General features: G+C 47.7%; 2 protein-coding genes across 7 annotated transcripts in view; both read right to left on the bottom strand.

Moving 5' to 3' along the window:
* Positions 1–7,278, bottom strand: part of KLHL12 (kelch like family member 12) — a gene marked incomplete at its 5' end in the record, with an annotated part of 28,286 nt that extends 21,008 nt beyond the window's left edge. The window contains 2 exons of one of the 3 annotated variants that reach the window (XM_079934512.1): positions 4,751–4,990; positions 7,108–7,278. In XM_079934512.1, the coding sequence (XP_079790638.1) occupies positions 4,751–4,990; positions 7,108–7,278 (411 nt within the window). The other 2 variants (XM_079934510.1, XM_079934511.1) reach the window with 2 other exon arrangements.
* Positions 7,279–10,047: 2,769 nt separating this feature from the next.
* On the bottom strand, positions 10,048–25,375 carry ADIPOR1 (adiponectin receptor 1). 4 transcript variants are annotated; one of them, XM_079925432.1, is made up of 8 exons: positions 25,240–25,375; positions 19,406–19,640; positions 17,636–17,752; positions 16,441–16,555; positions 15,808–15,994; positions 14,654–14,841; positions 13,304–13,497; positions 10,048–12,957 (listed from the first exon to the last, which is right to left on the bottom strand). In XM_079925432.1, the coding sequence occupies exons 2-8, from the start codon at positions 19,544–19,546 to the stop codon at positions 12,829–12,831; spliced, it is 1,071 nt and encodes a 356-aa protein (XP_079781558.1). In that variant the 5' UTR covers positions 19,547–19,640; positions 25,240–25,375; the 3' UTR covers positions 10,048–12,828. The 4 variants fall into 4 exon arrangements, with proteins under 4 accessions (XP_079781558.1, XP_079781555.1, XP_079781556.1 ...); XM_079925429.1 differs by having other exon boundaries at positions 10,051–12,957; positions 16,441–16,612; XM_079925430.1 differs by lacking the exon at positions 25,240–25,375 and adding an exon at positions 24,789–25,226 and having other exon boundaries at positions 10,051–12,957; positions 16,441–16,612.
* Between the last annotated feature and the right edge of the window lie 1,355 nt (positions 25,376–26,730).

The raw sequence follows: 26,730 nt of genomic DNA, 5'->3' as shown, positions 1-26,730 counted from the left end.
ACAAATGGAACCTAATGAAACTTAAAAGCTTTTGCACAGCAAAGGAAACTACAAACAAGACAAAAAGACAACCCTCAGAATGGGAGAAAATATTTGCAAATGAAGCAACTGACAGAGGATTAACCTCCAAAATTTACAAGCAGCTCATGCAGCTCAATATCAAAAAAGCAAACAACCCAATCCACAAATGGGCAGAAGACCTAAGTAGACATTTCTCCAAAGAAGATATACAGATTGCCAACAAACACATGAAAGGATGCTCAACATCATTAGTCACCAGAGAAATGCAAATCAAAGCTACAATGAGGGGCTTCCCTGGTGGCGCAGTGGTTGAGAGTCTGCCTGCTGATGCAGGGGATGCGGGTTCATGCCCCGGTCCGGGAGGATCCCACATGCTGCGGAGCGGCTGGGCCCGTGAGCCATGGCCACTGGGCCTGCGCGTCCGGAGCCTGTGCTCCGCAACGGGAGAGGCCACAACAGTGAGAGGCCTGCGTACCGCAAAAACAAACAAACAAACAAAAAACAACAACAAGCTACAATGAGGTATCACCTCACACCAGTCAGAATGGCCATCATCAAAAAATCTACAAACAATAAATGCTGGAGAGGGTGTGGAGAAAAGTGAACCCTCTTGCACTGTTGGTGGGAATGTAAATTGATACAGTCACTATGGAGAACGGTACGGAGGTTCCTTAAAAAACTACAAATAGAACTACCATAAGACCCAGCAATCCCACTACTGGGCATATACCCTAAGAAAACCATAATTCCAAAAGAGTCACGTACCACAATGTTCATTGCAGCTCTATTTACAATAGCCAGGAGATGGAAACAACCTAAGTGTCCATCAACAGATGAATGGATAAAGAAGATGTGGCACATATATACAATGGAATATTACTCAGTCATAAAAAGAAACGAAATTGAGTTACTTGTAGTGAGGTGGATGGCCCTAGAGTCTGTCATACAGAGTGAAGTAAGTCAGAAAGATGAAAACAAATACTGTATGTTAACACATATATATGGAATCTAAAAAAAAAAAAAAAAAAAAGATTCTGAAGAACCTAGGGGCAGGATAGGAAGAAAGACTCAGATGTAGAGAATGGACTTGAGGACACGGGGAGGGGGAAGGGTAAGCTGGGACGAAGTGAGAGAGTGCCATGGACATATATACACTACCAAATGTAAAACAGATAGCTAGTGGGAAGCAGCTGCATAGCACAGGGAGATCAGCTCTGTGCTCTGTGACCTCCTAGAGGGGTGGGAGGGAGGGGATATGGGGATATATGTATATGTATAGCTGTTATTCAGCTATACATACGTATAGCTGTGATTCACTTTGTTATACAGCAGAAACTAACACACCACTGTAAAGCAATTATACTCCAATAAAGATGTTAAAGAAAAAAATCCACGTCTCTGGAACCACTCCTTTAAACAACTTAAATGCAAGGGTATGCAGAACAGTATGGAGGTTCTTAAAAAACTAAACATAGAGTTATTGCACTCCTGGGCATGTAACCGGAAAAGATGGAAACTTTAATTTGAAAAGACACGTGCACCCCAATGTTCATAGCAGCACTATTTACAATAACCAAGACATGTAAGAAACCTAAGTGTCCATCAACAGATGAAAGGATAAAGAAGATGTGGTGTGTATACATATATTGTGTGTGTGTGTATATGTATACACACACACACACAATGGAATATTACTCAGCCATAAAACAGTAATAAAAACAATTGTGCCATTTGCAGCAACATGGATAGGCCTAAAGATTATCATAGTAAGTGAGGTAAATCAGACAGAGAAAGACAAATACCATATGACATTACTTCTGTATGGAGTCTTAAAAAGTGATACAAATGAACTTATTTACAAAACAGAAATAGACTCACAGACACAGGAAACAAATTTATGGTTACCAAAGTTGGGGGGAGGGAAAATTAGCAGTCTGGGATTAACAGATACACACTACTATATATAAAATAGGTAAACAACAAGGACCTACTCTATAGCACAGGGAACTATATTCAATATCTTGCAATAACTATAATGCAATAGAATCTGAAAAAGAATATACAACACACATGTATAATTGAATTACTTTGCCGTACACGTGAAACTAACACAATGTTGTAAATCAACTATACTTCAATTAAAAAAAAAACAAACCTCAAGGGGATAGGAGGATGAGTGAAACAGATGAGGGAGATTAAGAGGTACAAACTTCCAATTACAAAATAAATGAGTCACAGAGATGACATGTACAGCATGAGGAATAAAGTGAATAATACTTTAAACCCTGGATATCTACATACGGCTTCCCCTTCTGTCACCTTTGAACAGTGACAGATGGTAACTAGATTTGTTGCGGTGATCATTTTATATTGTATAGAAATAATGAATTACTATGTTGTACACCTCAAACATAGTGTTGTAGGTTAATTATACTTCAGTTGAAAAAGACAAGACCATTTGACACTTTCTTGCCTGATGTCAGTTTTTAAAGAAAGACTATAAAATAATCACTGGTGAGAAAAAAAAATAAAAGAGAGTTCTTTTACAGAACTCCACACTAATTCCTGAATGTGCAGAGAAAGAGTGAAGACAGGATGCACAACATGTAGTGAGCAGCCAGCAGTCCGAGTCCTCAGTGCTTCCTGCTGGCAGCCATGACATTTGCCCAGTTAAATAAATATCACCACTTCTGGTGCTCCTTGGGGTACCGTACAGGACAGGGTCTGTAATGTCTCCCTGCAAAGGGTCACTTTAAAATTAGCCTGGGGCTTCCCTGGTGGCGCAGTGGTTAAGAATCCGCCTGCCAATGCAGGGGACACGGGTTCGAACCCTGGTCTGGGAAGATCCCACATGCCGCGGAGCAACTAAGTCCGTGCGCCACAGCTACTGAGCCTGTGCTCTAGAGCCCACGAGCCACAACTACTGAGTCTGCGCTCTAGAGCCCGCAAGCCACAACTATTGAGCCCAAGTGCTGCAACTACTGAAGCTCACGCACCTAGAGCCCGTGCTCCGTGACAAGAGAAGTCACTGCAATGAGAAGCCCGCACACCGCAATGAAGAGTAGCCCCTGCTCGCTGCAACCAGAGAAAGCCCGCGTGCAGCAACTAAGACCCAACTCAGCCAAAAATAAATAAATAAATAAATATTAAAAGAAAAAAATTAGCCTGGGTCTGCTGGGGCGACGTGTCAGCCTTCCGCATTCTCCCTACCAGCCATGTGACTGAGCGCTGGTTCAGCAGCACACACGACTCTGGCTTTACAACTAGAACAGCAAAATCAGAATCAAGCTAAGTTAATTTAGGATTAAATCCCCTCTACCATTTACAAGCTATAAGGCATTTAGCACCTGAGACCTTATTTCTTCATTTGCAAAATGAGATGGTAACAACCACCCCTGGGGTGAGTGGGAGGCGACAATCACCTAACACAGCATCTGCCCGTAAAAGGCAGTTACTGACATTCTCATGACACGATCTCTCCCACTCAGGTCAGCAGCAACACCTGCACTGATAAAACCCTGGTGGTTGAGAGGATTTTTTAAAAAGTGTTACTGTAATGAAATATGTCAGCCATACATATAAGTAGAGATAAATGATATAATCAAGTGGTGTACTCACCATTCAAGCTTAAAAAGAAATGAAGACAATTTATTTAAAATTAAAAAATCAGACTTGAGATATTGGGAGCTGAGGTCTGCAGTGGTCCCCTCTGCTCAGCTGAGTCCCTCACGATTCACCAAGCAGCCTCCTTCACATCTTAGCTGTCTGGCCAGGCAATTACTAAGGCAGTCTTTTTCCTAGTACTCTGAGAGCACTACCTCTTTTCTTGCCAAGCCAACCTGTTTCTAATTCCCTTGTTAAAGGCTTGTGCTCCAGAGCCAGCATATTTTTCTAGGTGATACTTCAAACACCCACAGACTCAGGCACTAAGCCCTCTCCCTCTCATTTGCAATTACTCTAAAGCCTTCACTGGTAGAATGAAGACTGATTTTCTCCACATATTGTTAGAAGGAATGGGATGAGGACTGAGGCTCACTCCTCTTTCCTTCCCCCCTCCCTCTTCCCCAGTATTCACTTTAAAATATTAAACTTTAGAAGAAGGAAAACAAATTTAAAAAACAGTAAGTAGCGCTTCCCTGGTGGCGCAGTGGTTGAGAATCTGCCTGCCGATGCAGGGGACGCGGGTTCGAGCCCTGGTCTGGGAGGATCCCACATGCCGCGGAGCAACTAGGCCCGTGAGCCACAACTACTGAGCCTGCGCATCTGGAACCTGTGCTCCACAACAAGAGAGGCCGCGATAGTGAGAGGCCCGCACACCGCGATGAAGAGTGGCCCCCGCTTACCACAACTGGAGAGAGCCCTCGCACAGAAACGAAGACCCAACACAGCCAAAAATAAATAAATAAATAAATTTAAATTAAAAAGGCAGTAAGTAAAATCCAATAGTTGGTATTTGTTTTACTACATGCTAGACATTGTTCTAAGCACGTCATATGTAATTTTCTCAAGTAACTGTAACAGTAACCGTATGCTATTGTGTATTACTATTATCCCTCATTCAGAGATGAGAAAACTAAGTGGCAGATCTTATCCAGAGTTGGCCCATTTAACACCATACTATAGAAATTCACTATTACATCAGACTTCTACTATTTTATTCAGTGAAATGAGACAACTGTGAAGTGACATGTGTGAGGTTCCACTTGTGAGGAGATGACTCACCACTTACCTCACTGGTGAACATGGCACAGAAGTAATCGCTGCAGGCAGCCAACACAATCCGATGGGCAGGGAAGTCTTTCTGTTCCACTCTCAGTGTCACATCACAGAGGGTATTGCTCTTCCTGAGGGAGTTCATGGAATTGAGGATGGATTTAGCATGAGTATTTGTCATTATGTCTTTGGGGGCCATAATGCCTCCCATCAGGCAATATGGAGAGAGAATGAAAGGGATCCTTGGATTCTGCAGGTACAAGAGAGAAAAAAAAAAAACAATGAGCATATTTGAAGGACTGGAGAAACTAAATATATTCAATTAGCTTTACAAATTAAGGAGGCTCCATCAGACTCAAACATCCACAAGTAGGAAGCACTCCTATTCCTGGTATTACCAACACAATCTAGCCACTAATTATCCCGAGTAAAAACGATCTCTTCTTCCTCTGAATTCCATTATCATCGAGTGTCCAAATCACTTGACATTTATTGTAATCAGTATGCAACTGTACTGTAAGTAGAAAGAGACTATACATTTCCTGCCTATCTTCACAAGGCTGCTGTCTCACATGATAAAGTGAGAAGATAAAATTTCTTAACAGTGTGACATCGCTATTTTTAATATAACCCTAACCCTTAAGTAGATTAAGTAGGTAAATATTTAGAGGGTGGGGACCCTGTTTTATATATTTTTTTCTCTCCTAGCAAGTGTATAATAAATGGTTAGTAATAGAACACAAGAAAAGAAAAACTGCATATTCAACCTAGGGCAATAAAGGCCAGTATCAGTAAAAATAAACTTTTTTCTAAAGAAGCACACAAATAATTATTTATGATGACTTCCAACTATATCTGGATTTCTTCTTAAAGTGAAACTTCAAATGAGGACCCAATACCTATACTGAATAATGGAAACCATGCAAGCTTATTTATGAACTTTCTCTTAAGCTACTGAAGCTCTTCTATAGAAGGGTCTCCCTACTCTATTTGTAAACATCAATCAGCATTAACAAATCAATATTTGCAGTAATTCTTCTATACTGAGAGAGAGAGACTTACTAGGATAGAAACCTATCAAAATTCTACTACTAATTTTACGGCCATAGCCAGTCACTTGTAAAGTTCACCTGTATGCATCAATTAAATGAACTCAGTAATATCAACAGGTTACATATAAAAAAGAATCAATGTAAGAAGTACTTTCGTGGTTGTTGACAGGCTTTAGTCACACTGTTTTTTTGTTGTTGTTGTTTATTTGCTTCCAGGACAATTTCTGGGGAATGAAATGGGGTGGCTATTAAGAGAGTCTGTCTTATGTGGAATCCAAAACTTTCTGAAAGGATCCAAGAAAATAAAATCAATCTATGGTTTTCAAGAGTCCACAACTCACAACCATAATTTCATATGAATAGGAAAAACGAGATCCTAAATTCTCATCTACTCCTGTTTATACTTAGCGTATTATTCTTCTATGAGCGCTCCAACCACTCCGCAAGACCCATTTTACAGAAAAGGGGATTCATCAAAGCATAAGATGATTTTCAAAAAGATTTTCCTTAAGTCAACTTAGTTTCAACTCTGGAGATGTGAGAAAGGTCTGCACAGACCCCCCCCCTCCCCCCTTTACGGTGAAGACCTTCTCGGGGGGTTACGACCTGGCTCGGCCTGTCAAACCAACGCTACCCCAACGCGGCTTGGTCTCCCTCGCGGGGTTCTCGACCTCCGCCCTCCGCCCAGAGGTGACCTGGCCCAGGGCTCCCGCCAGCCTCCCGGTGGAGCGGCTGCGCCGCGGAAGCCTTGGGCGGCGTCGAATTGCGGAGGGGCCGCCTTCCCGGCGGGCGAGGAGCGATGCTGTCCTACCCGACAGCCTGCAGGCGGAGGTCGGGGCGCTGCACGCCAGTAGACTCCTCCTCGCCCGGAGGGGACAACGGTGGGAGGGGCGGGAGGGAAGGGCCTCGGCCACCGCCCCCGGGCCACTCACCTGCGCTCCGGCCCGTGGGCTGGGCGCGGGGCGAGCGAGCGGCCCGGGAAGAACCCAAGCGCCGCCGCCCCGACCCGGAGGCTCCGGCGCGGTCCCGGCGGCCGCGCGCGGTGATGACGTCACGCCCGTCCTGTCACGTGAGTGGCCACGTCACGTGACCCGCGGGTGTGCATTGCCGGCTTCTGCGAGTCTGGAGAAAGCAGCGAGGAGGGTTTGGGTGACTGGGGGCGGGGAACTGGGGGCGGAGGGGGGTTCGGGCGCGAGGGCCTGGGTGCAGCCCCAGCCAGGTGACCGGCTGAGACGATGTTCCCCAGGGCCGCGAGGCGCGGCGGACTGAGAGGATTCCAGAGCTTTCTAAGCTAAGGGGCTGACTGCAGGGCGTGTTTTACCTGACAGGTATTCAGGAGCCCTCTTACATCGAGAAAACCTACGGAGGCTTCCAATTTCTTCACTTCCATTGTCCACAATGGCCTTTTCGGGCCGACCATCGCTGTGGTGAGAATCCTGAGTCCTTCGACCATGGACTTCAGCGTTCTCTGCATCACAGTCGGGCCTGTCATCACCACTGGGTGGTTCTCCTCTGCTTCTGCACTCCGAGACAGTTAAGTGGAAGGAACTGGCGGTCTCTAGAAGCTGCACACTGCGAGGGAGATTGCGAAGGATCTTCTTAGAAGTCCCGGGAGTCCTCATCTCCCTATTCCGCTTCTGCTGCCTTTCACAGCTCTAGGATGCGGAGCTTCTGATTGATTTCGGCGCACTTATCTCAGTAGCTCAGAAGGGAATGAGGTTCCTTGATTCAGTTCATGTGAAGGTCCAAACCAGTTGTGTTTGTACTGTTTTCCTCTGTGGGGCCTTTGATTCTTTAGGGATAATAAAACTATAGCCAAGTGGGTAGCAGTCTAATTTTACGTAGTGTTTCCATCTCTCATATCGTATCTCTGATCTAAAATTCTCTGATTTACATATTGTGAGTGCAGGATTGGTACAAGTTTTATGGGGGGCATTTTGGAAAAGTTCACCAAAATGTGATGAATGCAGATATCCTTTAACAGCGATTTTAATAAATCTATCCTGTGTATACATTCACACACATGTAAAATGATGTGTGTGCAAGGTTGTTTGTAGATTGTATTGAAAACAAGTTTAACGCCCATCAGTAGGGGACTGGTTCAGTAACGTATAGTACATCCATACAGTTCAGTACCATGAAGTTGAGAAAAGTGTGCATACTTTGCTATTAGTTGTGTAAAAGGGTTGGGGAAATATAAATAGTCGTACTTGCCTGTATATGTATAAAAATTGCATTTGGAATAATACAAAATAGAGTAGTAACATTAGTTTCTTTGGAGAGAGGAACTGGCTGGTTGGGAGACAGGGCGGGAGGGAGATTTTTTCCTCTATATTTTTATGCCTTTTGAATTTTGCATCATGTGAATTAAAAATATGTATAATTTAAATAAAAATAATACCTTGTTTTCTGGTTGCAGAATAGCACCCAGATGCTTTAATGATATTGCCTAATTCCTGGCTGCTAAACTGAGTTTTTCCAAATATGAGAGGGAACTTAATAAAAGAGGCTTTGTTTAGAATATGCGCACTCCTTTACCTGAGAGTAAAAGATGGAGAAACTGCTAGCAAGAAAGCCAGCACACTGTGGGAACTAGTTCAGGCTTCTGTTTTCTTCAAGGGTACAGCCCTAGCATGTTCTGAGTGCTTAAGTTGTGGGAACACAGTCCTCAAGTGAGAATATTTCGAGTCGTTTGGACATCTGACTCAGTACGCTACAGCCCAGAGTGATTCTGAGTTTCTTAAGTCCGCTGTGTCTGCATGAGGTGAGTCAAATCACCCAGGTTCCACACATTGCCCTGCCTTTTTGTTTGGACTCCAGGGATGACTCTGGGTGTTTACAGCTACTGAAGGGTTTCAGTAAGGGAAAACGGGGATGTGCTGTGGAACTCTAGATCAGGTACGTAGAATATAGGTCAAATCTCTAAACCGGCTAGGCAGAGTGCATTGCATTTTTGTGCCACCAGAGTATGGCAGAAATGAGAATGTGCCTCTTAATTACTGAATGTAATCACAGCAGGGGCCCAGCTGCTGCTTTGAAATTCATCATGAATTTGTACCCAGGCCTACCTCATGCCTCCCAAGAGCTGGTTCCTGCCCCTGACCAGTGATAACACAGATACTAAGGAAGGCACTTTCTGGGGGAGATGGGACTCCTCTGTGAACCGCTTTTACATCAAGGACTTCTCCCAAACTTCTCCAAAGGTGCTGAACCTTTTTTAGATTGCAAGACAATAGATGTTCTATAGCTACAGATTAGTCTCTTCCCTAATTGTTTACTTATTGATAGGAAGAGGACAGAGTCAGATTCTTAGCTTTTATTCTTGGCCTCTCTTTAATCAAAACTTATCAATGTTTCTGTCATCACTTACTTTTCTCCTATATTGCCTGGCACACCGCAGGTCCTCAACAAGTATTTAGGAAGTGAATGAACCATAGCATGCAGTTAGAGAAAGAAGGTAATATTCACCTGCTGCTAGTTAGCAGTTTTGGTAAAGGTAAGGGATAGTGAAATCAGGATTTTTAAATGATCTGAGGCTTTAGAACCTGGGGTTTAAGTCAGAATGATCTGGATTCAGATACTGCAATCCTGTCATCTTGTGAAAAAGTTTTGGCCTTTGGGGGCCTTAATTTCTTCATCTGTGGAATGGGGTAATACCACCTACTTAACAGGGTTAAAAATAAAGACAAAATAACATGAAAAGTACAAAGAAGATGCTCAAGACATCAAAGAAGATGTCTCGCTCAGACTGTTTCCCTGGTCCTGTCTACTGGAAGATGATGAAGCACATACACATGGGGTCTCACCAATTGCTGGGGGTCTCATATTTCCTCAAGCACAACATGGATGGAGTTGGACCAGATGTGGTCTGTTTCCTTCCAGTTCTTTCTATACTAGTGGTTGCAAACTCAGATGCCTCCGGGGGCCAAGCAGGTGACCACACTGCTGGGTAGGGCCGAGGATGAACCTGAGAGTGCAGCCCTCTGTAAAGACACAGCCGCTACTGGGCCGAGGTTGACTGTTTCCAAACAGGTCACGTTTGTGAATGTTTGCGGCCTGCAGGTCAGCAGTTTGAGACTTCTGCTATCAGCTCCCTAAGTACTTTTTTAAATTTAAAAATGTTTTGTATTAAACAGATATACTTATTATATATGCAAGAAAAAGTGATCACAGTATAAAGAATACCCAGGTATGCACCTCCAATTTAATAAATACAAGCTTTACTTTAGAAATATCCAGTATGTTACCCTGTCCTTTCCCCTTCAGAGGTAACCATTTTTCTGAATTAACATTTCCTTTTTTAAAGTATTTACCATGTTTATACCCTTAAGCTATCATTAACTTTGCACATTTCTGAACAGTACATCAGTGCAATCACACCAGATATATTACTCCAAGCAGCCCCACTCCCTCCTCCGAATCTTGAGATTCAACCATGTTGTCATCACTGTAACTAGCTCTCACTGCTAAATAGTGTTTCATCATAAGAATAAACCAAGATTTATTTTTCCACTCAAAGTTCTGGATGGTTGGCTTGTCTGCAGTATGTTGCTACTAGGCAAAGCTACAATGAATCTGTTAGTACAAGCTGAGTTTCTCAAGGGTAATGTTTTTCAGAATGTGAGTTGTGACCCATTGGTGAGTTATGAAACTTAGTGGGTCAGAACCAGCATTTAAAAAAAAATTTATTTTTGGCTGTGTCACTGTGCGCGGGCTTTCTTCAGTTGCGGCGAGCAGTGGGTCACTCTTCATTGTGGTGCACGGGCTTCTCACTGCGGTGGCCTCTCGTTGCGGAGCACGGGCTCTAGGTGCGCGGGCTTCAGTAGCTGTGGCTTGCGGGCTCTAGAGCGCAGGCTCGGTAGTTGTGGCACACAGGCTTAGTTGCTCTGCGGCACGTGGGATCTTCCCAGACCAGGGCTCGAACCCGTGTACCCTGCGTTGGCAGGCGGATTCTCAACCACTGTGCCACCAGGGAAACCCCAGAACCAGCATTTTTTAAATGAAGTAACCTAGGATAGATATCAGATGCATCTCACACTGTATTGTTTCATGTAATGTTTGAATGTTGTAACATGTCCAAAGTGGTCCTATGGTTCCACCAGCAGCATCTGGTCTGCTTCACATCCATACCAACACTCAGTCTTAGGACTTTTAATTTGTGCCAATCTGGTAGGAGTAAAATGGTTTATCAGTTTGGTTTTAATTTACACTTCCCTGATTACCACTGGAGGTAGAGATTTGTTGGCCTAGTTGGATTAGTTTTAAAAGGATCACTTGTTCTCCTAGTTGTACAAACTTGACCCTTAAAGTGAACCCAACTCTGCAACTCAATAAGATTCCCATGTGGGGACTTCCCTGGTGGTCCAGTGGGTAAGACTGCATGCTCTCAGTGCAAGGGGCCCGGGTTCGATCCCTAGTCAGGGAACTAGATCCCGCATACATGCTGCAACTGAGTCCACATGCTGCAACTAAGAAGTCTGCATGCTGCAACGAAGATCCCTCGTGCTGCAACTAAGACCGGCGTAGCCAGAAATTAAATTTAAAAAAAAAAAAGATTCCCGTCCAATGCCTACACTAGCTCAGAAGTGACTACTGCAGGCCTTTTGCATCCAATGAACAGAACTCGTTGTCAGGCTGGGGAAAATTTGCAAAGGCACAAAAAGGCATGGAATAACCTCTTGAAGAGACCTTAATCAGGGCAGTTTTAAAAGAACTAAAGTCTAGAGTATTAATATCATGTAGTAGACCTTTGATGCTCACAAGGCAGGTATCTTCTTTTTTTTAAAATTTTATTTATTTATTTATGGCTGTGTTGGGTCTTTGTTTCTGTGCGAGGGCTTTCTCTAGTTGTGGCGAGCGGGGGCCACTCTTCATGGCAGTGCGCGGCCTCTCACTATCGCGGCCTCTCTTGTTGTGGAGCATAGGCTCCAGACGCGCAGGCTCAGTAGTTGTGGCTCACGGGCCTAGTTGCTCCACAGCATGTGGGATCTTCCCAGACCAGGGCTCGAACCTGTGTCCCCTGCATTAGCAGGCAGATTCTCAACCACTGCGCCACCAGGGAAGCCCGGTATCTTCTAATTACTGAACTCTACTGCAGCACGACACCAACTTCTCCAGGAAATGTCTGTGCGCTAAGTGGAGACACGTAAAGCGGCCTGGAGCAGCACGTGCTAGGAGTTCAGTTAGGCTCATTCGCTGGCCCGCACACGCCAGCCTGGCAATACCTATGATTCAGATTTGTGCCTCAGCAGAATCTGCAATGATTTTACTGGTTTTAATCCTTTGGACTTAATCCTTTGCAAATAGCTGAGACCACACATGTTAAATCTTTGAATGCCAAGTGTCTTCTGTACTCTTTTATTATCATCATAGTCTTTGCATCAAGATACATAGCAATGATAGCAGGTTTCTTTTTAAAGCTTAGTATTAAATATTAAATATCTTTCCCCACTTTAATTTTACATTACTCTGCCAAGAAAACATTAAAACTCAAGTTATTTGAAGCCTGGACACACTTCCATGATTAGCCAGCTGTGTAAAAGTTGGTGGCTTTGCTCTTCCTGCTGTGTGAGCAAGTCCAGGCCCTAGAAAGATGGACGAGGTTGTAACTGTTTCTCAAAAGTGTGCTACAAAAACGGATGGCCTGTTATAAGCCAGGTTACAAAGTCAAGACAGGGGTGAGGGAGGGACAGTTTCTTCCAGAAACAGAATTTCTGAAGAGTCCCAGTCCATCATTTTTCCCCAGAACGGTTGGAGGAGGGGTAAACTCTCAACATGAGCTTCAAAGCCCCGTCTCTGTGAGGGGACAGTAGTCGCCTTACCGAGGGGCGTGCGGCCACGTCTGCCCATCCCCACTGCTCTCAGCGAGGGAATGGAGAGTTTATTGCCCGGTGAGTGTGAAGTGGGCTGAAGCTCGGTTGGTTCTGAATTCTCTAAGAGGTTTCTTCTAGAAACAAGACAACTCAGACTCTTCCTCTCACTTCAGCAAAGAAGTTATTTTAAAAGCACTTGGGAAGTTCCTGCTGTGCCCTTGCGGGGCGGCTCAGAGGAGGGAGTCGTCAGTACAGCCCCCTTCCAGGCCGTATCGGAACTCCTGAAGGTTGGAGACCCCGTAGAAGTGGACGAAGGCGGCTGCCACCACCAGGACGTGGAAGATCTGATGAGACTGGAACTGCAGGAACACAAGAGAGGGGCCTCAGGGTGACGGCACGGAAGGCTGGAGGCAGTGGAGAAGGCACTCGCCTCTCCTCGTTCCTCCCTAAAGTTTTTTACATCATAAAAGTGATAGATTTGTTGGAGAAAAAAAATTTTTAAGCCCTGTCAGGGATACGCCAAAATGTTACTATCGGTCACTCCCCTCCCCGCCATTCTCCCACCTACATGCATGGACATGCATGTAGGAACTCGTGTGCACCCCCAGACACTACCTGACCCATGTCTCTCACTGCCTCTGACTCCGAGCTCTACCTGTGGGCCGGTCTCACCACCACAGGCCCCACTGAAGTGTCGTTTCTTACCCATATGTCGAATTTTCCAGGGAAGAAGCGCTCAGGAATCCGCGCGGCATAAAGGCCGGCTCCGGTGATGTACATCACAGCCATGAGGAAGAACCAGCCCATCTGGCCCACCGTGGTGGCCTTGACAAAGCCCTCCGCGATTGTAAAGTGCATGGTGGGCACGACGCCGCTCAAGCCAAGCCCCAGGAACACCCCTGAACAAAGCAGACACAAGAGCGTCAGGCATGGAAACAGTACCGCTTGGAAGGCACTGCTGTCTCACTCTGATGAGCTACTTTCTGGTGAACAGTACATGTTTATTGGAAATTTAGCGCAAGATGGAGAACACTCAGCAGACACTTCTTTAACATTCAGAATGGGAAGAAGGCTGTGTAGATGCTGATATAGCTATTCCCTCCTAAGGAGCGCCAAGAACAAACGTCTCACATTCTTCACTATCCGTGAAGCAGCCGAGGCGACCATGTAGGTCAGAACTTCCTGATGGCTGCCTTGGGTACAGAACCGACATGGTGAGGCCTCAGGTAGTTTGCCAGCCAGGGAGGAGCAAGACAGGTTTCCCATTAAGGTCAGGACCCTGACCTCCTGAGGAGACAGAGAGACCCAGACTGGAAGTCGTCAGTGGCCACTGGACACAAAGTAAGTAAACGGACGGACAGAATGGGTGCCGGCTCAACACCACGGCCATACACGCAACCGCAGGGCAGGGACTGCCTCTCCGTTTCTGCAGACGGCCTTGGTAAAGCATCAGTCTGGCACATGGTCGGCACTTGATGAATACTTAATTATTTTAAATGAAGGTTAAAACACAGCAGATGTTAAAGTCTAAAGGGACCGAAGACTAGTGCTAATCGATGTGTTGCTGCGAGTAATAAAGCTTGAGTCTGGATGAGACAACAGGAAGATGTTTATGCTCACAGCCATCATGTTACTTGGTAACAGTGTTTATGCCCAAGGTATTTTACTTACCAAGCCAAGCCTTCCATTCCTTAGTAAAATAACTTTGGGTGGTTTAATTTTAGCCCCTTGGTTTGAGCTCAGCGACCCTCAGGTTACTAAAATGACTGCTTTGTACATTTTTTAACTTCCTCAAACCAAATATAAGAGCAGTCATTTCTATACTTGTAGCTCATTGACCAGGTTGGTAATTATCTGTCCTATTAACATTTTACTGAAATAGTATAAAACCTGGGGGAGAACTGAGCTTTGAAAATGCACGCTGTTTTGAAAGTTCTAAACACAGATCAGTTCTAAACACAGATCAGTTCTAAACACAGGTCAGGGCCCAGGGTTGACCCCCTTGGACTCAAGGTCCAAATACCTATGAGGTTTCCGCTCTGTCTTCCGACCCACCTGCTCTTGTCTGCCGGTGCTTAGGAGTGGCAAACCGGTCCCATTGGGCCACAATGATGGCAGAGATGCCCAGGACACAGACGCTGGAGAGGTAGATGAGCCGTGGCTGCGGGGAGCAGTAGAAGGAGTAATAGAGCCAGGGCACGAAGCTCCCCATGATGAGCAGGGCGATCCCTGAGTAGTCCAGCCTGAAAAAAGCCACAGAATGAGCGGAGCGGTGGGAGAAGTGAAGAGCTCCTAGGGCTTTCTGTTCTCCAGCGGCTCTCAGACGTGACCGCCCCCAGCCCCTCACTTCCCATACGATCTGTCCTATATCCTGAATCAAAACCCCATGAGGTCAAGCACTTCTATTTTGCAGTGGAAAAGTCTGAACTGTATCCCTTTCCCCTGGCTGTGAACAGCTACATCCCCCTCATGGATACTTAAATTCAGGAATTCCACCATATTCCAGCCAGTCTCCAGCTTCCACGCAGGAAGGGCTCTGAGTATTCCCCAGTTCGGATAGGTTGAGTTCTAAAAACAAAACCCTTAAATTGGGAGTATTATTAAGGTGTACTGTTCTGTTTTAGTCGACTTCTTAAAGATAAAAATGTATTCTTGTTACTGGTGTTACTGAGAAAAACAAAATAACTCACCATCACCTCCAAAACCACCACCACCAACAACAAAAAAAGCAAACAAACAGAACTCCAGGCTCAGAACTGGGGAATAAGGAGAGCCTTAGAGGATGGACATCTGGGGCTTCCAGCAATAGGCGGGCAGCAAAGATAAGCTTCACTGGACCGGTGGGTCGGAGCTCCAGCAGGACGGAGCACAGAAGCTTTGCCACGCCCTGAACGGCTTGGGCCACCAGGAAGGTAGGACAGTACTGGGTACTCGGTCCGAGAGAGCAGCCCACTGGTACTCCAAGTTTCACAAAGGGCAGCACTGCACAGGGAGAAAATATACCCACAACTGGGCTCCATCTGTTAAGGAGGCTGCAGTGAAACTTCTCATGAAGGACTTAAGAGAAAAGTTTCCTGATCCTCTTATACCAGCAAAACAGAAAGCCCTTCCTCTGGCACATCAGGGAATCTTTAGGAGTTGCTGGAGTTTCCAGGACGCTGCCAGGACCTGGATCACAAGGTGTCCCTACCGACGTTCTTCTCACTCACTTGGAAAAGGTCCGAGAGACCTTCTCTGAGTGACAATAGACGGTGTGAAAGAGCCAGGAGAAGCTGAGGCAGAGCACCGCGCCCAGGAAGAACATCCCGAACACCACCTTCTCCTGAAGGGGGGCCATGAAGTACATGTTTGGTCTCAGCATGGTCAGGATTCCCAGAAAGAGAAACAGCACAAAACCTACAGGACGGAGAGAAAAGAGGCCTGAGGAAAAAGGGAACGTGTGATGATTTAAGCCAGCATTAAAGCTACAGGCTGAGCTGTGGGCACCGCAGTCGACAACTTCCGGAGAAAACGGCACCCGTCACACAAACCCAGACAGAAAGAGCATCCTCTGAAATGCTGGCGTTTTGTTTCTACTGCGGGGACTGTGAAGTGGGAGGAGCTGCCTGCACCGGGGATGGTTCTGACCACAGAGGACGTCATCTCCTCCGCTTCTAGGCCCCCCCACCCCCGCCTTACAGACCAGCGACGAAGGGCCCAGCAAGCTCACTGGTAGTTTAAAGGCACGATGCCAGCTGTCAAACTGTCACAACAACGTTGCTTTTCTTTCCCATGGACAAAGGCTGTACAAGTGCTGGCGTTTAAGGAGACAGAAAGTCCAATCCTCCACCCATACCACTCACCAAGCAGGTGGGTCCAGATGTTGCCGGTCTCCGTGTGGATGCGGAAGATGCTCTGGAAGCAGGCGCGGAAGGAGGGCATGGGCGGCCTGTGGCCGTGCAACAGGTAGTCGTTGTCCTGCAGCCAGTCGGGGAGCACATCGTATGGGATGACCCTCCAGCGCCCCTCCCAGACCTGCAACCACACACTCTCTGAGCGGGGCCCCGAGGACGCGAGCCGCCCCAAGGACAAGGGGTGAAGGAGAGCGTCAGGCTGGCTCCAGAGGGGCCCAGGGAACGGTGGGGCCAGCCTGAGGCCAGAGAAGCCAAGACACAGCACGAGCGAGGTCGCCCCAGGACCGACGACTTGTGAATGGCTTTGTTCTGTGTCATGATAGTTCACCTGGATACGCTTAGGTAAGTAGATAAGTGTTTCTCAGTCTTTAAAGGGAATATGGCAGGACCTCCCTTCAGCTACTTGAGTTTTAAAATTCAGTAGATGTAGTGAATGAAAACAAGGAAATAGAAATTATATATATGGTTTTAAAAATATACATTTACCCCTCTGCCCTCTGCCCCCGGAGACTCTGGTGGCCGCCTGTCCATCCTTTCCCCCCTTTAGATACTACGTTCTCACTGGGTTGAGCCTATGACTTTTCAAAGCAGGGCTTCTTAACCTGGGACGTATGGACAATGGACTGTGTTGGAAATTTGGATGGAAAAAAATTTTTATTTTCAATCACTTCTAACTAAATTTAACATTTCCCCCAGTTGTAAGTGTGAGCAAGTCTAGTATTAGAATTTGTGACTCTGTCACCAATAGAAATCACAGATATTTTCATACACTAGTTTTGCAGATATCAAAATATTATTTCTACTGATTACCACTTAGAAATGATAAATTCTAATAAAATACATTATAGCTTGTCATGCATAGCTAACGTATTAATAAAGGTGCCGTGTTACTATATCACATTCTAACATTTTGATGACTGCCAAAGGGACTAATAGCAAAAACAGGTAAGAACTCCTGTTTTAGAATATATTCTGAGCAACGCCAACACAGTAGGCAATAAAAATTTAGCCAGATTCCCCTTGATTTACTTCACCGTAAAGGAAAGCAAGCCCACGCACAGGAGCGAAAGCTCTTAACCCCAGGGCGTGCCCGCCAGGTGCGGGGAGCCCAGGTGAGCCTGCCCTCCCCGTTCCAGGACAGGACCTTGTACACAAACTCCTCCATCTTCTCCATGGCATGGTGGGCTTGCAGGGGCAGCGTCAGCACCCGCACCTCCTCCTCCTCTTCCTGAGGCACTGCGCGTGCCCGCTCTTCTTCGGCCTGCAGGAACGAAGGAAACACACACACACCCCAGGAGTTCCCTAGTCCAGAGTGAGCGATCCAGAGAAACCCCAACTCACTGCTCTTTGCCCAGCGTCTCTCCCACACACCGGCCTTGTGGCCTTTTCTCCTACGGCATGACAGTGCACGAGTTTACAATTCCGTAAATGCTGGAGCGAAAGCCCAACGCAGCACATGGGGGACAGTCGGATGGAGACTGGCACCCGAGGCACACGGGCCTAGCGCACCAGGCCTACATGCTCTGCAAGTCCCAAAAGCCCACCCTTATCGCTAACACAGCGGTTCTGAACTTGCCCCATTTTCCCGAATATTTCTCTCTTCCAGATCACTGAATGCTCAAAAGAATGAAAAAGACGGAGTTTCAGAGATTCCCCTAACAATTTAAATCTGTGCAGTTCTCTGTTCACTGGCTCTGGGGGTGCCACGGCGACTGAAACTCTGCATCCACAGCAGCTCCCAGGAGGAGCAGGGCCTCAAAACTGGTTCCGGAAAGAAGCTGCAGGCCCTCCTGAGCTGCACAGAAGCCTGACACACAGCGTGCAGTCCGACAGCCCTCGCCTCCCAAGGAGAGGCTCCGGGCCGTGTGCGGACAGCAGCTCCTCCTCCCGGCTGTTCTTTCCCTTGTGATGCTTCCTCTTAGATTTCGCGACACAGACTGATGCAGACCCGTCTCCCCCTCCGTAACGGAGTCCTTGGTTTCACTCAGGGTGGCAATGCTACTGCAACTCTGCTCAGGCAAAATGAAAAGACCACACCGATGTGCATGAAGCGCTGCCAGGTGCTTTCAGGAAGGGTGGGCCCTGCTCCCCCAGCCCCGCCCCTCGGTGACACAGTAAGAATGAGATGGAAGAGCAGGACAGGTGCCTCCCGGGTGCAGCATCCATACCAGCCTGTGGCGGCTACTTCCAAGACTCTCTCTCTATGAGAGAGACTTCCACCTTGTCAAAGCTACACGTTGGCTTTTTTTAAACATCTTTATTGGAGTATAACTGCTTTACACTGTTGTGTTAGCTTCTGCTGTATAACAAAGTGAATCAGCTATACATATATATACATCCCCATATCTCCTCCCTCTTGCATCTCCCTCCCACCCTCCCTATCCCACCTCTTTAGGTGGTCACAAAGCACCGAGCTGATCTCCCTGTGCTATGCGGCTGCTTCCCACTAGCTATCTGTTTTACATTTGGTAGTGTATATATGTCCATGCCACTCTCTCACTTCGTCCCAGCTTCCCCTTCCCCCTCTCCGTGTCCTCAAGTCCATTCTCTACGTCTGCGTCTTTATTCCTGTCCTGCTCCTAGGTTCTTCAGAACCATTTTTTTTAGGTTCTATATATATGTGTTAGCATACAGTATTTGTTTTTCTTTCTGGCTTACTTCACTCGCTACAGGGGTTTTTGTTTGTTCATTATACGAAGCCTAATCTTGCCTGACTGCTTCCTTGCTTCAACCACAGACAGGCACTGGCCACTTGCAGGATTTCAGGTCTTGTGCTAAGCACTGGGGTATAAGCAACCGCTTAGTGGGAAAAACAGATAAAAAGAGCTACACTACAGCGTGATGAGGACTGGGGTAGGGAGAGTCCCTTTGGGAGACCAACAGGGGAGAGGCGGGCCCTGGGGGGACAACTTACTTTGGTTGGGCTGGCGACGCCCCGCTTGCCCTGCTCCTCTAGCAGGGGGCCCAGCTCAGCCAGCTCCACTGTGTCCGCCTCCCTGTTCCCGGCAGGAGCCCCACTGCCCTGGGCCACCACAGGTCCTTTGTGAGAAGACATCTGGCTGGTACCTCAATGCTCTGCGGCTTCAGCTTGGAGAAAGGGTGGGGTCTCTCGGCCCCAGGGGGCAGAGAGTTCCTTGTGATGGAAGACACTGAAAGCAAACACAAACACCAAACACAATACACAGGGACTAAGACACAGCCCCTGGACTCACAGCCCCTCCAGTCCTAGAGGCCAGTTAAGTGCTTTTGTTCTCCTCTTAACTATCACCCTTTACTTGGAACCTCACTAATCTTAAAGATAAGGCTGAAAACCTAGTTGCTTGCCTCCAAAGGATTTGTTTTTTGCACCAAACGGTCACCACAGAAGAGCAGCTACCCACCCGCAAGTCCCTCCCACGCGCACGGAGCGGAGTTTAGCCCACCAGCCCCAGAGCTAGTCTGCCCTGCAAAGTCCTGGCCCTGAGACTCAGGAGGCAGACGAGGAGGCCGACACCTGCTGTGACCGCTGCGAGGCCCCCGGCTTAGACGTGAGCTAACTGCCCACTGAAACCTACAAATGCTGACACGTGTGCCTCGCACACAAAAGGAACTCGGCTGTGGGCTAGGTGCCCAGTGGTTAGTTTCTCTGCCAGGTCTACTACTTCTCTTATAGGATCACAGCCCGGGTTCGACACCTGGACAGCAAGCTTTCCACACAGCCGCCCCTCACAGCAGCAATAACTTGCCTGGATGCGGGAGGCTGAAGGCAGGAGGCAGCCCAGCCTTGCCCTCTGCCACCAAACAACCGGCTCAGCGAGTTGTCCCAGTAGCCATAGCTGATGACCTACGCCCCATTCAGACGAGTTTTTCAGAGACCTGAGACAGGCACATAGATCCTGTAAGGAAGTAGTCTTTAATCAGGTCCCAGGGAGATGAAGGCGTATGGAAAGGAGGGGAAAAGTGCCCCAAGATTTCCAGCCCCGCAACAAAGGCGTTTCCTGCTCGCAGCAGGAGGAGCCAGAATATCCACATTTTCTTGCACTGGGGTCACCTGAGCCCCGAAAAGCACAGGGCAGTGCAAAGAGAGCCAGGCAACACCTGCACTCGGGGCGAGCTGCATGACGGGGAGGAAACGGAAGCTCGGGCAACCCACACCTTTCCTATGGGCAGTCAGCACAGCCCTGCGCACCGTGTCCGTCCCCGGTGGCTGTTCACAGACATCCACCTTTGGCATCTTGTACCAGTTCTTTGTTTACCCAACAGTGGTCTCAATTCCTTCTCAGGGATTATCATGCGATATATGCAGTCAGGTGAGGGCAATCCTCAAGTTTGAAAACAGTCATGCTACGCTCAACACACCAAGCACAGCTGAAAGCTACTGGCAGAGCTGGTTCAAGAGAACAGACGCCCATAACTCAGTGCACGCAGACCTGTCTTCGGTGTCAACACACAGGCAGTTCCTCTTCCTCCAAATGTGCAAGACTCTGACAAGAGAGACGCCAGCCCATAGTCATAGCCAACAACTGAGCCCAAGGAGAACAGGAAATTGGAGGCCTCTGAAACCTCAAGAGATAGGCAACCCATGTAAGCAGAAACATTGGGAAATCTTTCTCAATAAGCTGACCACAAAACATATTGCCTCAAAGTGAAGTACTACTGAATAAACAGCTTAAATAAGAAATAATTTATACTGGGGCAAAAACATAAATAGCTTTGGGCATCTTGGAGTAGTCTGAAAAGGGGAATATACTCAGCTATTCTAGAATACTGCTGCCAGTATTTGAGGGGTGGCCATTAAGGCTTAAGCCAGATATATAGATACAGATATTCTCGGGTTCTGGGATACAACACTACATGGATCACAAATTTATACATATCCCTGATTTTGGTCAGAACACGTATTTCAAAATGAATGAATGAATGAATGAGGCAGCATTCCAGGCAAGAAGCATACGACCTATTAGCTTCTGTTGCTAGCTAAGGGTTTATGGACTTGTGCTTGTAGGGCTTCCTCCTGTCCCTCTCCCCAGAGTAAGCCAACACATTCACTGAATACTTAACAAATGTATTTAGGGCCAGCACCCCAAGGCACTTTAAGGTACTGTGCAAAATACAAAGTTGAACAAGTTAAGTCATTGTCTTGGAAGAGCCTGTAATCAGATGGCATAAGGTAATCTGTGATATGTACAAAACCAGTGATACAACTGCACTGCTCCAGGAGGACAGTGGACGGAGAACCCCTAAACTAGGATGGCCACACACTAAGTTCAGTTACTTTGAGTGCTGTCATGTCACCACAGTGAGCAAAGTCCACTGTCCAGCTGGGTCTTCTAAACTGTAACAACACAGGGACAGGAAAGGGAGAGAGAGGGGTCGGAGGTGTGGCAAGAAAGAAAAGCCAATGATGAATGCTAGGACCTGAAAATATCACTTGACAGAGTGGGCCACTCACAAACAGCTGGGAATTACTGCAAGCAAGCGTTTCAGTTTCTACTATATACCACCAGCCTCCGCCCCTAAAGTGTTAAGACTGACTCTGGGAACCTCAGGAGAGCAGAAGGTACTTCAGCTTTCTACTAGCTTTCCTATCCTTACCTATTTTAGAGGAAACACATTTTCCCTCAAACTCGCCACACCCAATATAGCAATTATAATTGGGCCAGACTGCACTGAGTGCATTTTTGATGGGATTTCTTCAATTCACGCTGATAAATCTTTACCACTAAGCTTTCCAGCTGGATAACCCTATGACACTAGAGAATAAAGCTGTGGAGGCGGGGAGGCGCTTGTGCTCCTATAACTAAGATCATCTGGTGCCAAACTAGGGAAAGGACTGATTCTTAACTGCCCCAGCATTTACTGGTGAGTTTATTTAGCTCACCCTTTTGGAGACATTTATTTTGTGAACCAGTTCCCAAGTTTTCCAGGCTACAGCACACTCCTTCCCTGGAGTCAAAGGCACAAAACTTCTTCTAGGAGTTTTTAATCTGGGGTCTCTGGGCGCTCAGAGGTTCCATGGGTAAGCTCCATCTTAGGCCTACATGACTCACATTGTTCTAAAGCAAGGCTAGCCTAGCAGTAAAGACAAAGAACACAGCCATCTTCTCCTCTATCTGCTCTCTTTCTTAGGGAAGGTGCTTTCATAGCACTGCTGGGGGGTAAATGAGTCAAGGCAAAGACTTATGTTTGAAAACTATCAAATTGCAGTAAGGGAGCCTCAGCTTTCCTATTTGATCACAGTGTCACTGACTTAGAGTCTGCAGCGAAAAATCACAACGTAGCTTTCTTTGTAGCTCTTCTCCAGATAAAGCTATCCCAACAGAAGGGGTCTGTTTTTTTTGATCCCAGAGACACGTAAGCTTTTCAAATGCCATGACAAAAAGAAAAAAAGTAAAGTATACAGGAATATGAAGGCGTTTCGTACCAGTCCTTGTTTTTAATACCTGGCTTTTAAGTAAATTACACATATATGGCCACCATAGTTACACATTATAGTGATAACTTTATACTGTGAAAGCCCCGATGAAACAAAAGCAAACTAGGTGCACGTCTAAAATCCAATCACTTGGAATCAGTTTGCCTAGAGGGCACTTTCAAGGATCTCTTCAATCCAAGATAGCTAAAACTTTATGAACATTAATCACGTCCCCAACATTTCTGAGCGGGAAAAGGGAATCAACTTTGAGTTCAGTGAGAGGAACAAAGTCCAGTGGGTGCCATGAGGGACAAATGGACATTAAGGACAAAATGTAACAACTTTGATGAGTACCAGCACCAGAAAATACCCCACTAGTATTAATAAAGCTTCTGGATTTAAAGATGACTGTTTAGTTCACCAGCATGATCACAAGTAGATGGGACAGGAGACTGTAGCAAGCGTGTTAAAGACTTTCCGTGTGGCTTTATAGTAAAGGAGTCAAGGAGATTTCTTAGGGAAAAATAGAGAAAAAACTTTCGGGCCGAGAACGAAGTTCAAATGTCTTTTATCCATCTGCGAATACTATTGATTACACACAACACACGTGGCACTGTCCGGCTACAGAGAAGGCAAAGAGACCAGTTAGTGGCTTCGCATGGCTGCTGGCCTCTATTTTAAGAGGAGGCAGTAACTTCTGTTTTCTACTAAAACCACTACAAGGCTAAATGCCATAAAGTGCTGGAGGAATTCAGAAGAAAAGCTCAATTTTAGCTGGAATAATCAGGAAAGGTATGGTGGAAGATTTTAAGAAAGGATCTTGATAAGTAAAGATGCGATCCAGGCATTCCAGAAGGGTAGTGCTATGAACCTAGGCAGGCTTGAAAGAACAAAGTCCCCAGGGCAGTGAATAATCCACCTTCCATAAGGAAGTCTTGGAAAGGTAAAATGAGGCCAGACTTAAGAAACTGGAGACAGCCTAAAAGCCCACCTACGGTGGTGCACTTTATCCATTAGCAATGGGGAGCCTACAGGGTTAAGGCTGCGCCCTTGTCTGAGTTTCCTTCCTAGTTGCAGGCAAAGTGTTTGCTTACAATTTCTGTTTATCCCCTGGGGATCATGTAATTTCTTGGCCACTGAGCATGGAATGCTTTCAGATTCTTCTCAGAAGTTAGGTATAGTTTTGTGGAGGTCTAACCCTAAGACGTTGCTCACAGGGAACAAGATTGATTCCCCAAGTATCAACCACTATAAGGTAACACAGAAGTTACTCCTGGGATAAAGAAACTTAGTGGCTGCAAATTGGGAACTATTACCCTGACGCTGCAACCTGTCTGACACCACCCTGCCTAAGTTCCTAGTACTGTATGGATGCTGAAAAACCTAAGGAACAACAGTTGCTCCATCACCGGTGCCGCAACCCCTATTAAGAGAGAAAAGCTGGAAACAGATCCCAAGATCACTTCGTTTCAGAAAAGAACCAGCCATTATAGCGTTCGCTTGAGTTAAGTCAGTGGCCTATATAGTCCCTGCTGTGTTTTCTAGCCTTTCTTCTACATACTGGGGGGAAACTGGTTAATCCAGCTAAGTACTTAGTAAGCCTCCTGTTGCTCCTCTGACACCTGAAACTATGTAAATGAAATTCGCCTTGTCAGTTTCCCTTTCGCCAATGTAGCACCAGAAACCGAGGAGAAACATACCTATTTTCTTCAAACTCGAAGGCTTGACCAAAAATCTCAAACATAGGATGGCATCAATGAGAGATTTCTGAGGGAATGAAATTCCGTTTTTCCCTAACGTACTTTAGGTTTTGCTCACATTGCAGCTTTTGGGACTACCTTAAACAAAGGCAAATTGTCCACCAACGTCCCCTTCTCCCCCATCAAGGTGGGCGCACACTCACGGTCTAGGAACCTTGGAGCTCCTCAGGCCACCACAGGCGGGTACTCCCAGCCGAGAGGCGGTTCCGCGACCCAGGCCTGCAGCCCTTCCGCGCTGGCCTCGCGCGGCCTTGGGGCCAGGCTCAGCTCCGGCCTGGCGGGCCCGAGTCGGAGCCCAAATCCGGACGTCTCACCCCGACGACTGGGAGGCACGGCAGCCACCGCCGCGGCTGTTGGCAGCGGGGGACGCGGCGCGCACGGGAGGGGCCACGAACGTGGACACCCGACGCGGAGTGGCCGGAGGCGCGGCCGGCTTCGGGCGGGGGTCTCGGGGCCCTCGGAGCCCTCGGGACGCCTGGGCAGGCCGGCTCCACGGCTGCCGCCTCAGGCCCACGCCGAGGCTCCCGGGGGTCCTCGCGCTCCGGTCCACCCCCGCCCTCCCACCCGCTCGCCGCGGAGCCCCGGGAAACTTACGGCAGGCGGCGGGCTCTGCTCGGGGCCGCGGACCCCGCGCTACATCCCGCGGCGCTAGAGACGGCCTGTGGCCGAACGGCCCGAATCTTCTGCGCCCTCCCCGCGCCGGAAGGGGCGCGCAACCGCACGGCGTCACCTCCGCGGGAGCGTCACGTCCTCACGGGCGCTCCGCCCCCTTGGCCTCAGCGAGGCCCAATCACAGGCCGGCTTCTCAGCCCCGCCCCGAGCGGGACCCGCCCCTCCATCTGGCCCCGCTCCCTCCAGCCCGACAATCTTTCCTCAGTCCCAATCACAGGCCCGCTCCCTCGGCCCCGCCTCCCCATCGCGGGTCCCCGCCCCTCCTGACGGCCCCCGCCCCCTCCGCGGCTCGGCGGTGCCTCAAGTCCCAATCGCAGGTCCTCTCCCCTCGGCCCCGCCTCCTGCGCTCGGGCCCCGCCCCCTCGCTCTGCTCCAATCGTAAAACCCCCTCTCAAGGCCTTGCGGGGACCACGCCCCCAAGTTGCAAACTAGGGCGCGTGATGGGGATGGAATTTCAGGGAATTAGACCGAACCCTGCGAAGGAATGCCGAATTTCCTACCCTGCACCTAGTCCTCTAGGCTGGGCACTTCTTAATCTCTCTTTTTCAACCTCATGGCTCCTCCCTCCCTTCCGTAAATATTTACTGAGCGCCAGTCGTGTGCGAGGCACGAGGCAGGCAGGCTCCTGGTTAGAAACAGCGCGGCGGCGCTGACTGGTCTTCCTCGGGGACTCCCTGCTCCACCCCGGGCTCCCGCTGCGGCCAGAGGGCGACCGCGGGGTGCTGCAGCCCTCGCCTGGGCGACTGACACTTCTTACTTCTCCCAAGGCTGGTACGTGACCAGTCTATTCTAGATGCAGAGAGAAGGTACTTTAGTATGATCCTGTATGGATGCTTCAGGGCAGTGGGATTAATTCTGGTGCTGGTTAAAAGCGTAGCAGGCTCTGGAGTCACATAGACCCAGGCTTCTGTCCCTGGCCAGGCTCTCACCTTGAGCACGTTACCGAACGCTCCACATCATAAGTACCTCGTCTGAAAAACAGGAATAAAATAGTGCTGTTTCACGGGCTCTTTGTCAGGATTGAGATAATTTATGCAGGCTCTTAGTTTGATGCTTGGCAAATCGTAAATGCTTCACAAACCTTAGCTATTATGTGCTGCCCGCTGTATAAAACCCTCAGAAACGTGTGCTGTCCACAGGACTGAGTGTGTTTCTCAGCATGGCGTTACCAGGCTCTTACCTGCTCCCAGGCCTCGTCTTCCTCCACTTTCCCTCTGGCATTTGGGCCTCAATGAACTTGCCTGGTTCTCCAAATGTGAACTTCTCTTCCGCTCCTCAGGCTTTTGCACATGCTGGTCTTTCTGTTGGATTGCTCATGCCCCCATTCTCTGCCAAAGGATCCAAGCAACTTACAATTCCCAGTTCTAGGTTTGGCTTTGGATTGAGACAATCCTAGCTTCATATTCAGGCTCT

Source organism: Stenella coeruleoalba, assembly GCF_951394435.1.
Source record: "Stenella coeruleoalba genome assembly, chromosome: 1".
NCBI classification, from domain to species: Eukaryota; Metazoa; Chordata; class Mammalia; order Artiodactyla; family Delphinidae; genus Stenella; species Stenella coeruleoalba.
This window is presented reverse-complemented; position numbering and strand designations above follow the sequence as displayed.

Coding starts and splice junctions, on each gene's coding strand:
- ADIPOR1 (XM_079925429.1), bottom strand. CDS start 19,546: ATGTCTTCTCACAAAGGACCTGTGGTGGCCCAGGGCAGTGGGGCTCCT. Junction 14,842..15,807: donor GTCTCTCGGACCTTTTCCAA/GTGAGTGAGAAG, acceptor GGCTTTTTTCAG/GCTGGACTACTCAGGGATCG. Junction 12,958..13,303: donor CTGGAAAATTCGACATATGG/GTAAGAAACGAC, acceptor GTGTTCCTGCAG/TTCCAGTCTCATCAGATCTT.